This window comes from Bufo gargarizans, chromosome 1, assembly GCF_014858855.1.
Source record: "Bufo gargarizans isolate SCDJY-AF-19 chromosome 1, ASM1485885v1, whole genome shotgun sequence".
Taxonomy (NCBI): Eukaryota; Metazoa; Chordata; class Amphibia; order Anura; family Bufonidae; genus Bufo; species Bufo gargarizans.
In genome coordinates, this window is record NC_058080.1 from 294,156,806 (window position 1) to 294,168,968 (window position 12,163).

The following is a 12,163-nucleotide window of genomic DNA, read 5'->3' on the forward strand; positions in this document are numbered from 1 at the left end:
AAAACTTAACTTTTCCCTTCATTCTCTATATCTCTACAATTACAGCAATATCACATTTGGATAGTTTTTCTTGTGTTTTAGGGTACTTTCACACTTGCGGCAGGACGGATCCGACAGGCTGTTCACCATGTCTGATCCGTCCTGCTGCTATTTCGCCGTGCCCGCGGACCGCCAATGGGGACGGGAGCGGAGCTCCGGCGCAGCACAGGGAAAGCCCGCCGGACTAAAATTACTGCTGGTCAGGCTTTTTAGTCCGGCGGCTTTCTCCGTGCACCACCGTGCTGCGCTGGAGCTCCGCCCCCGTCTCCATTATAGTCAATAGGGATGGAGCTGCGGTCCGCGGGCACGGCGAAATAGCCGCAGGACGGATCCGACATGGTGAACAGCTTGTCGGATCCGTCCTGCCGCTAGTGTGAAAGTAGCCTTAATAAAAAAAATTATATTCTTTGCTTCGTATCACCATTTTCTGACTGGTATGATCTGTAGGGTTTCTTTTTATACTATTTTGGAGTGTGTATTCCTTTTTATTCAGTTTTTTTGGGAGGTGGAGCAACACTGCCACTCCACTCAACTCTATGGGGCCATGTAATTGTACTCTTATTTCCAGCAGTCCCATATAGATGAATGGAGCAGACATGCTGCTGGCTGGTGCACTTTACCATCATCCCCTTGTTAAATTGTTTTGTAACCCTTTGACTGACAATGAGATATACAATACAACATTCGCAGCACTTTTCTAAAGCAGGGCGCTGCATAATCATTACCTTGTACAGCCTAAGGCCTCATGCACAGGGCCATTGTGCGGCCATTCCGTGCATTGGGGGAAGCTATTTCTGAGAACATCCGCGCGGTGGCAGGGACGAATCAAATTTTATTTTTTGTGGTGCGGAGTCGCTTCGTAGTGCTTCCGTGCCTCTGTTCTGCACCGCAGCTCCGGTTTGCGGACCCATTCAAGTGAATGGGTCTGCATCCGTGATGCAGGGAGTACACGGCCAGAGCCCACATATTGCAGACCCACTGTGCATGAGGCCTAACTCGGCCATGTGCATGAGGCCTAACAATGAGCAATACATGAACTTTTGAAATCGTACAAAATACAAACCTTTCAACTGCGACGCTACTGGTCAACGATGCCTTAACAGTTTCACATTTTTTCTGCGTGCTACTGGGAGTTTCAATTTTTTCTTGAAAAATATAATAAAGAAATCATATTGTAATTAACTGTTGTGACAACATGCTATATAATAAACATACCCTATAAAAAAGGGGAGTGGAGGTTGACAAAAGGGAATTTAAGTACTTTAGCCTTAAAGGGGTTATCCCATCTTAGACAATGGGGGCATATAGCAAGGATATGCCCCCATTGTCTGATAGGTGCGGGTCCCACCTCTGGGACCCGCACCTACAACGAGAATGGAGCCGGGGAGAGTTGTGGCTGGAGGACCCCGGGTTTCCCAGGGTCCGACCACCACCAGGCGCAGCTCCCCGCCTCTCCCATTGAAGTGGCCAACGCTCCCATTCATTTCTATAGTGCCGACGGAAATAGCCGAGCAAGCGCTTGGCTATTTTCGGCGGCTCCATAGAAATGAACGGAGGGCGGCTGCGCATGCGCAGTGCGCCCTCCTCCACTTTCTCTGCTCTGTTCTCCTTATAGGTGCGGGTCCCAGCGGTGGGACCCGCACCTATCAGACAATAGGGGCATATCCATGCGATATGCCCCCATTGTCAAAGATGGGATAACCCCTTTAACTCCTGCAAAATGTCATGGAATTTCCCACAGGGAATTTGCTGCATCAAGGTAGCCCTTTGAGAGGATGGGAGCTGTCACTTGAAGATGACTGACATTTTATTTTCATTTTTTTAAGCAAATCCTCCAACAGAGCAGGTGAACAACAAGACTAGCTTTGAAAATGCTGGTCTTGATAAATGAGATCCAGTGTACATAATTAAACACATGAATTGTACAAATGTTTGTGTGATATTAGTTAAGATTGTGTTTGTCTATAATTGTGACTTAGTATTACATTAAAAGATTTTGCAGGCGATTGTCTGCCAGGAAGGAACGCTTCATTCCCAGCAATCGCTTGCTTGTTAGTAAAGGAGAGCGCTGCTATGACAGGCAGCTATCTTCTCAACAGTATAGGGAGGGGCTATCTCTAATGTCATCGCTCACCCCCATACTGACTCGTTGTTTGCCGGCAGCAGATACTGATAGTGCAATCTGCCACCGGCAAACGATTATTCTTAGGCACGATTTTTAAGCGCAAGTATTGCGTTTGCAGAAACATACCACAACAGAACCTAGTTAGCTATAAATCACAAGAGTGATATTATTAATCTATTTAACAGAAGTATTATTTTATTGTCTTACTTGGTGTTGGAGTTGGAGAATCTTTCTTTGGTCCAGCAGGTGGCGAAGACTTTTGCTTTTTAAATGGAGAATTCAAAGCATTGACATTACGCCTGTTTTTAACCTCTATCATAAATTCCTCATTTGATCTGTGTTTAAGACAGACACTTGTATAGTTAAAAGACCTGAACACAATATAGAAGATCCAATATAGAAGAAACATTGTAAAATGTCAACCCTTTGATGACCCAGAAAGTATGGTAATAGTCCAAAGACAACCTATTATATTACTTTTAAAGGGGTTTTCTGAGATATTTTTACTGATAACCTATCTGCTAGATAGGTTATCAGTATGTGATCGGTGGGGGTCCAACTCCCGTGGTCGGCTGCTTTTTCTAGGCAGGAGCAGCTCAGCCCCATTCAAAAAGGGGCTGTGTCAGTCCATTACTAAGACACAATAGCGAGGTACCATAGTCTGCCATTGCAGCCGGCTGGTTGGGAAAGGTAGCAAATAAACCCAAGCATGCCATTGGCATTTGCCTGCATTGTCTAATATGTTGCTTCACAGAGTTATCCCTCATATGGCTTCATCAACAGTTAAAGTAAGGTTTTGGTTCTAGGAATGAAGCAACAAAAAAACGGACTTCAGGACACCTGTAAAATGATTTTCTCGTAAGCATAGCAATGCATGGCACAGACAGGACTCCACAGGAATTATTGCTGTGTCAGCCTCTGAACCTTCAGAAGGACCAAGGCTACCACAAGGAATGAACAGCTCTCCTGGGGAAAGCACCTCAGGTGCAATCTGAGGGGTTAAATGTTGACAGATCACAGACGTTAGCCATGGGTGTCTGCTGTTTAAAACAGCAGAAACCTGGCGGCTATAGTAGCCACTGCACTCCGGAGCAGGCGCCATTTTTAAAGAACGGACCTCCACTGTATATGTACGGCTGATGCCCTCAAGGGTTTAAGATACAAAAAAATTCTGGTTCCTTTAAAAGGGTATTCCATGAATAATTGACTATTAACTAAAGAACCCTAACTTGCACTTTATACGCAAAGATCCATACTAACTCCCCAGTACTCTGGCCCCGCACACTAGCTCCCATTCCTTCATCTTTTGGTTTAGGCACATCACTGTTGAATACAAACATTGTCTGGAGTAGGGCACAACACTATGTCCATAACGGCCGGAATAATACAAGTCAGGGACCAGAAGATGGAGAAATAGAATCAGTGGGCACTCCTTGAACGGTGAGTGGGGCAAGTATGATTTTTTTTCAATACAATGCAAGCTAGGGGGTCTTCAGATAATACTTAGAGGTATTCCCAGATGTTTGAAGTTACCCACTATACACATGATAGGGTATAATTATTAAATTGGTGGCATCCCATCACTGGGACCTCCACCAATCACGAAAACAGGGACCCCAATGCAGAACCCCGGAAATGAAGTGTGAGGCCGCTCTATTCATTTCTGAGGGAATTCCAGAGATTGCCGTGAGCCGTACTACATCAAAATAGGGAGATCCTTCGAGGTTTAAAAAAGGGTACTGTTCTGATTCTATAGCTATGAAGGAATACACGTCATACACAACAGCTAATGTAGTCAGATCCTCAAGTCATATTCCCATCAGGCCTCTTCTGTCCCCTACATACAGATTAAGTTACCAAATAGTAGGGGACACCAAAGAGGAGTACACATGATGAAAAGAAATGGAGATACATATGCTCACATAGGGTCTGCTGGAATAAAATGAAAGAAAAAACATATTGCAAAGTTGCTTCCTGAATTATTGGCATAATTTCAGTTCTTTTATAAAGGTGTTACTTTTAAAAAAATATGCTGCTAAAATCAGATTTTACATGAATGACAAGCTTCCAAAATGATACAAACCTTTTAGCGGTGACGTTGCTAGTCAGCGATTCCTTTATATTCTCCGATTTCTTTTTCACACTACTGGGAGCTTCAATTGCTTTTTCTAGAAAGACATACAAAACTGAAAAGTGTTGTAACCACATTCTATATAACATACATCCCCTTAAGCCAGCCGATAAAAATTAATTGTTTGAGCAGATGCAGATCCGGAGATGCGGTACAGAACGGAACCCCATGGATGCACTACGGATCGAGGACCCATTCAATTTGTGGTCCACAGCACTGGCATGGGCAGCACACGGTCATGTGAATAAGCCCTTATCCTGAGGACAGGTTGCTAATATAAAGAAAACCAGACAAACCCTTTAAGGCTAAAATAGTCTAAGTCTGTAAGGGGTTAAAGAGCTTGTCCCATAACATTTTTTTATTTAGCTGCAGCGTTAGAAGAGAACTATTATTTTATTGTCTTACTGGGAGTTGTAGTTGGTTTGTCTTCTTTTGCTCTGGAGGGTGACTGAGAAGCATTTTTCTTTTTAGAAGAGGAAATCCAAGCATTCAATCTATAGCGGCTTTCATCCTCTATTACAAGTCTGTAATTAGGAGAGACATTTCATAAAAGACTTCCATAAAAGCACATGCATAGTGATTATAAACCTTGTACAGAGTCATCAGTAGTAAGAAACAGGTTAATAATAAATCATTACTCATCTCAAGCAATCCCAAACCGCTACCATTTCTGGCTCAATACTCACGAAATGGCTTAAACTGCCTAGTCAACCAGTCAAATATTCCACTTTAACCCCTTAAGGACTCAGCCCTATTTCACCTTAAGGACTTGGCCATTTTTTGCAAATCTGACCAGTGTCACTTTAAGTGGTGATAACTTTAAAACGCTTTGACTTATCACAGGCCGTTCTGAGATTGTTTTTCGTCACATATTGTACTTCATGACACTGGTAAAATGAAGTCCCCCAAAAAAAAATTTTTTTTCAATAAAAAATACCTAATTTACCAAAAATTTGCAAATTTCAAATTTTCCGTTTCTCTCGTTTTGTAATACATAGTAATACCCCCCAAAATTGTGATGACTTTACATTCCCCATATGTCTACTTCATGTTTGAATTATTTTGGGAATTATATTTTATTTTTTGGGGATGTTACAAGGCTTAGAAAGTTTAGAAGCAAATCTTGAAATTTTTCAGAAATATACAAAAACACAATTTTTAAAGGACCACTACAGCTCTGAAGTCACTTTGCAAGGCTTACATAATAGAAACCACCCAAAAATGACCCCATTCTATAAACTACACCCCTCAAGGTATTCAAAACTGATTTTACAAACTTCGTTAACCCTTTAAGTGTTGCACAAGAGTTATTGGCAAATGGGGATGAAATTTGAGATTTCATTTTTTTTTGCCTAATTTTCCATTTTAACCCATTTTTTCCACTAACAAAGCAAGGGTTAACAGCCAAACAAGACTATCTTTATTGCCCTGACTCTGACGTTTACAGAAACCCCCCATATGTGGCCGTAAACTACTGTACGGCCACACAGCAGGGCGTAGAGTGAAAGGTGCGCAGTTTGGTTTTTGGAAGGCAGATTTTGCTGGACTGGTTTATTTACACCATGTCCCATTTGAAGCCCCCTGATGCACCCCTAGAGTAGAAACTCCATAAAAGTGACCCCATCTAAGAAACTACACCCATCAAGGTATTTAAATCTGATTTTACAAAGTTTGTTAACCCTTTAGGTGTTGCACAAGATTTAATGGAAAATAGAGATACAATTTCAAAATTTCACTTTTTGGGCAGATTTTCCATTTTAATATATTTTTTTCCAGTTACAAAGCAAGGGTTAACAGCCAAACAAAACTCATTATTTATGGCCCTAATTCTGTAGTTTACAGAAACACCCCATATGTGGTCGTAAACTGCTGTACGGGCAAACGGCAGGGCGCAGAAGGAATGGAATGCCATACGGTTTTTGGAAGGCAGGATTTTGCTGGACTGGTTTTTTTGACACCATGTCCCATTTGAAGCCCCCCTGATGCACCCCTAGAGTAGAAACTCCAAAAAATAGAAACTACGGGATAGGGTGGCAGTTTTGTTGGTACTAGTTTAGGTTTAGTTTAGCTTACATATGATTTTTGGTTGCTCTATATTACACTTTTTGTGCGGCAAGGTAACAAGAAATAGCTTTTTTGGCACCGTTTTTTTTTTTTTTTTTGTTATTTACAACATTCATCTGAAAGGTTAGATCATCTGGTAATTTTATGGAGCAGGTCGTCACGGACGCGGCGATACCTAATATGTATACAATTTTTTTTATTTATGTAAGTTTTACACAATGATTTCATTTTTAAAACCAAAAAAAAAAGTTTTAGTGTCTCCATAGCCTAAGAGCCATAGTTTTTTTCAGTTTTTGGGCAATCATCTTAAGTAGGGTCTCATTTTTTGCGGGATGAGATGACTGTTTGATTGCCACTATTTTGGGGTGCATATGACTTTTTGATTGCTTGCTATTACACTTTTTGTGACACAAGATGCCAAAAAATGGCTTTTATTTTTATATTTTTACGGTGTTCATCTGAGGGGTTAGCTCATGTGATATTTTTATAGAGCCGGTCGATACGGACGATACCTAATATGTATACTTTTTTTTTATTTATGTAAGTTTTACACAATGATTTCATTTTTGTAACAAAAATAAATAAATCATGTTTTAGTATTTCCATAGTCTAAGAGCCATAGTTTTTTCAGTTTTTGGGCGATTATATTAAGTAGGGTCTCATTTTTTTGCGGGATGAGATGACTGTTTGATTGGCACTATTTTGGGGCGCATATGACTTTTTGATCGCTTGCTATTTATGCAAGTTTCACACAATGATTTCATTTTTTAAACAAAAAAAAAAATCATTTTTAGTATTTCCATAGTCTAAGAGCCATAGTTTTTTCAGTTTTGGGCGATTATCTTGGGTAGGGTATGATGTTTGCGGGATGAGATGACTTTGATTGTTACAATTTTGGCGTACATGCGACTTTTTTGATCACTTTTATTACCTTTTTTGGGAAGTAAGGTGGGCAAAATTTCAATTTCATCAGTTTTTTTTTTTTATGGCGTTCACTGTTCGGGTAAAGTAACATGACTGTTTTATAGATCAGGTCGTTACGGACGCGGCGATACTAAACATGTGTAGGGAATTTAATTTTTTTCATTTTTAATCAGTGATTAAATTTTTTTAATCAGTTCTTGAAGATCCAGTGGGTCTGATGTCTGTATAATACAGTACAATATATATCGTACTGTATTTTACTTACACTTTGTCTGAACAGATCTATGCCTTTAGCACAGATCTGTTCAGCACCATGGACAGCAGGATGCCTGAGAAGGCGTCCTGTTGCCATGGGAACCTTCCCCGTCTGCTCAGTTGTAGCCAGAACTGCGCAGACGGGGAAGGTTAAGGACGGGGGCTCCCTCCCTCTGTAACACCATCCGGTCGGGGGGCTGCAAAGGCACAGCAGGCCCCCGATGGGAGAGGGAGGGAGCCATATCTTGCTGTTAACTCTTTCCGTACGGACCGCTGTATGGAAAGGGTTAAACGGCTGACATCACATCACCAATGTCAGCCGTTTATACGGCATTGTGACGGGATGCCTGCTGAATGATTTCAGCCAGCATCCCGTTTAGATTAACCCCCGCAGCGCCGGAATCACGATTTAAAGTTAGGACGTACCGGTACGCCCCGAGTCCTTAAGGACTCGGGAAATAGGGCGTACCGGTACGCCCTGCGTCCTTAAGGGGTTAAAGGTGAGAGACTATTTTGGCATTGAGGTATGAAGGAATTTTTTTTTTTCCATGCGGTCACAATCAAAGAGCCAGCTGATGCATCTGTATGAGACCTTGAGTTTCTGTGTAATGCGTTGCATCAAAATGAAGAGAACCTGCAAACACGAAATGCAGTGCAATCTACAGGCATTATGTTATAGAGTAGGAGAAACTGAGCAGATCGATATATATATATTTTTTCTATATTCTCATGCTGTCAATCACTGATAATGCCTCCCCCATGTACAACTGAAGTCAGAAAGAGCAGAGATTTATAGGGAACGTCCCATGAAAAATATTCTACAGTTTTCATACCAGGATCTAGATCTGAATTCTTATGTAATGGCATGTAATTAAAAATTTTGCATAGCCACTGAGTTATTCAATTAAATGTATCTGTATAGCGCCACCTGTTTTTTTTTTTTTTTTTTTTTTTTTTTTCTTCCTTTTCTTTTTCCGGCTCACTGAGATGGCCGCACATGCTCAGTTTCATCCTTCAGCTGCCTCCTGAGCTGCGATAGGGAGAACATGGACACGCCCCCTGAGCTGGGATAGGGAGAGCATGGGCATGCCCCCTGAGCTGCAGTAGAGAAGACACTCCCTTTGAGCGGCCAGCTTGATATCAATCTAGCAGAGCATTGAATGGGGAGATCTCTGGATCCATGTGATGTACAGGGCTGGTTGTAGCTTTGTTACAAAGACATTGTCGTGCACTATACGTCTGATTTTTTTATATTAGTCATAGGACAACAACTTTAAATGTAAAACTTTTACTGAATCTTTAGCACAAAACTATAGATCAACCTACTCAGCGCCTTCTGCTCTATAACATGCAACAGGTTCTCATTCATGCCGTCTGATCTGAGTTTCACCAAAAACCAGATTCTGATCAGCTGATGGTGAAACTGTAGCCGAGCTGCTGGAATTTTTTTTTTCACTTGCTGAATGTTGCTAATGAGATCTTTCGACTGCCACAAATGTTACTACACATTGTCTTTTTACTGTTCTGCTGAAAAGCATAGATAAAAACTGCTGAGATCACTGAATAGGTGGAAAAAAAAGTGCCAGAGGTGTAGTCTTACTGAGAAGTGGAGGAAGATTAGGCTACTTTCACACTGGCGTTTCACAAGCGGCCCAAAACAGATCAGTTCAGCCCCGATGAATTCTGAATGGATAAGGATCCGTTCAGAATGCATCAAATTGGCTGCGTTTGGCCTCCGTTATGTTTTTTTAGACGGTCACAAAAACGCAGCTTGCAGCGTTTTGGTGACCGCCTGACTATGCGGAGCCTAACGGATCCGTCTAGACTTACAATGTAAGTCAATGGGGACTGATCCGTTTTTCACCGACCGTCCCCTATTGACCTTCAATGTAAGTCAAGACGGATTCGTTTTAACTTAGACCTTTTTTTTAAAATGAATAATGTAAACGGATCAGTTATTAACGGATACAAGAGTTTGCATTATTCGTGCGGTCTGTGCATATACAAGACGGATCTGCACAAAACGTGAGTGTGAAAGTAGCCTTAGGCCCATCCACTGCAGAACATGTTGACCACTAAGTAATAAGTAACATTATTGAACGGCATGCCGGAATTGAATTACTGAATTAGTAATTCACTTCAAACCCAAAACTGCCAAAAAGCAGGTTCGCTCAACTCTAGAAACAATACAAAAAATTGCACTTTTGCAAAAGTAAAAGCACTTTTAATGGGGAAAGTTTACTAAAATGTCTCTCCCACCCAGAACTGCAGGAAAAATCTGTAGTAAAAAATGCTGTAGTAATGAGGAAATCTGCTTCACTATGCACTGACCTGAACAAGTTATATTCCTATAACTTAAACCCATGAACACAACGTTGTTTCTGCTTGTGAGCAGTTGTTAGGTTACCATGTGAGATCAATTATTTGCGTAAAGAGCATGGAGACATGCTGCGAAGACACAATCGCCATCTTCTCTGCATCTGTGTACACTGATGCCTCAAGATACAATATTTTTAACAGAATGGTCTTTCCTGGGCCATCGTAACTTGAAAAAAGACAACATTCAATGTCTCAGCCTCATATCCAACCAATCAAGGCCACTTCTCTGGTAAAATAGCTGTATTAGTTGCTAGTTAGCAGCTATTCCTGACTGTTATATGTAAGGACTGGTTTTATCTCTGCTTATTTTTCTTAAATCTTCATTTTCTCTAATCTTGGAAAACATTTTGGGGCTTTGGAACCGATTACTCAAGTTACAATGGTTTCAACATACATAGTTCTAGTGATCTAATGGGCTGTTACCATTAGACTACTATTATCAGTGATCTGCTTATGGAAACGGCAAGAAACACTATGTGAACCAAGCCGTTTATCCATTGAAAAAATGTTTTAATATAAATAAAAATTAAGAAAATGATTATTACTGTAATTTGATTTTCCAGAGTCCACAAAAGCACCAGGAGAGAGAGAGGGTCCTCCGCTCAGGACAGGAAAACCACAGATATTCAAGAAGGAGGGGCCTTTCCATTCCTCAGTGGTCTTCAGAGACTAAAGAGAGCATCCCCAACATCCATCCTTCTGATCCATTTGAATCTGTATGAGTTTAATTCATTGAACTTTATTTTTTATATATATATTGCACACCCTGTGCAAAATCGCCAAGACCCATCACCAACACCATAATAAAGGGAGGGAAACATAAGGGTGCTGTCATGAACTCCGGAAAATCTAATTACCGGTAAGAGTAATACTCACTTTGCTCTTTTGTCCTATGACAGCACCAAAAGAGATCCCATAGATAGAAAGTTAGGGTGGGATAACAACTTGCAAGACCTTGCGACCAAAATAAAGATCAGAAACAGAAGAGAGGTCCAGTCTAAAGTGCTTATAGAAGGTTAGAGCAGAAGACCAGGTAGACGCTTAGCAAATATCATGGATAGAAGCATCCGCTCTCTCCGCCCACAAAGTTTATACCGCCCTTGTGGAGTGTGCTGTCCAACCCATAGGTACCGATTTCTGCAAGGAATCATAAGCTAGACAAATAGCCCGCTTAATCCACCTAGCTATGGAACCTTTGCTAGCGGCCTTTCCTTTATTAGGTCCTGAACAAGGCACCTGACTTCCTCCATCCATTGGTAGCATCAAGGCAAGCTAAAACACATATCCTGACATCTAAACTCCAACTCTTTTTGACACTTGGGATTGGTACAAAAAGATGGAAGAATCACCTCCTGAGTCTTATGGAAATTCGACAATACTTTGGGAAGGAAAGCTGGGTCTAACCTAAGGACAATTCAATCCTCCTGGATAGAGGTGTATGGGGGATTGATGGACAAGGCCTGAATTTCCCCTATTGTTCTAGCTGATGTAATGGCCACCAGAAAAGCACATTTAAGAGTCAACATCCTGATAGAGGTCTCAGAAATCTGTTCAAAGGGCCCCTTTCACCAAACTCTGCAAAACCAGATTCAAGTCAAGTCTCTCGAAATTTTTGCCAGAACGTCACTTACAATGGCTTTACAAAACCTTATGATAAGAGGATTAACAGTTAACCTAGTGTCAAACAAAACACTTAAAGCTGGAACTTTATAGTACTAAGGGAAATACCCTTCTCTAGACCCTTCTGAAGAAAATGCTAAATCCTGGGAATAGAGAGACTACAATGTGGGACAGGATCAATTCCCAGGAAGGTAAAGAAAGATGCCCAAGTTCTAGCATAGATCCTGGTGGTTACCGATTTCCTACTTTTAAGCAAGGTGGAAATGATGGGTTCAGACAATCCTCTATGTACTAGCAGTGACCTTTAAAATAACAGGCCATCAAGTCGAGACCTTTTACCGGAGGGTGAATGACTGGGCCCTGGCTTAATAGGTCTGGGATCTCTGGTAACACCCAAGGCTAACTGACTGAAAGAAGTCTCAGCCAAGTGAACCAAGCACGACAGGGCCAAAAAGGTGCTATCATGATCACAAAAGCCCTGTCCTCCCTTATCGTCTTGAGAATCCTGGAGATTAACTGAAGAGGAGGGAAGGCATAGAGAAGACCTTGGTCCCAAGGCTGTAGAAAAGCAACCACAGCCGAAGGAGACTACCCAAGAAAAATGAGAAAAAAAAAAGGAGATTTTT

General features: G+C 41.3%; 1 protein-coding gene across 1 annotated transcript in view; it reads right to left on the bottom strand.

Moving 5' to 3' along the window:
• Positions 1-12,163, bottom strand: part of LOC122926738 (altered inheritance of mitochondria protein 21-like) — a 175,110-nt gene that overhangs the window by 7,675 nt on the left and 155,272 nt on the right. The window contains exons 12-15 of the mRNA XM_044278212.1: positions 4,701-4,819; positions 4,248-4,332; positions 2,372-2,499; positions 1,103-1,184 (exon numbers count right to left, since the gene is read on the bottom strand). Coding sequence (XP_044134147.1) covers positions 1,103-1,184; positions 2,372-2,499; positions 4,248-4,332; positions 4,701-4,819 — 414 coding nt within the window. The remainder of the gene's footprint in view (positions 1-1,102; positions 1,185-2,371; positions 2,500-4,247; positions 4,333-4,700; positions 4,820-12,163) is intronic.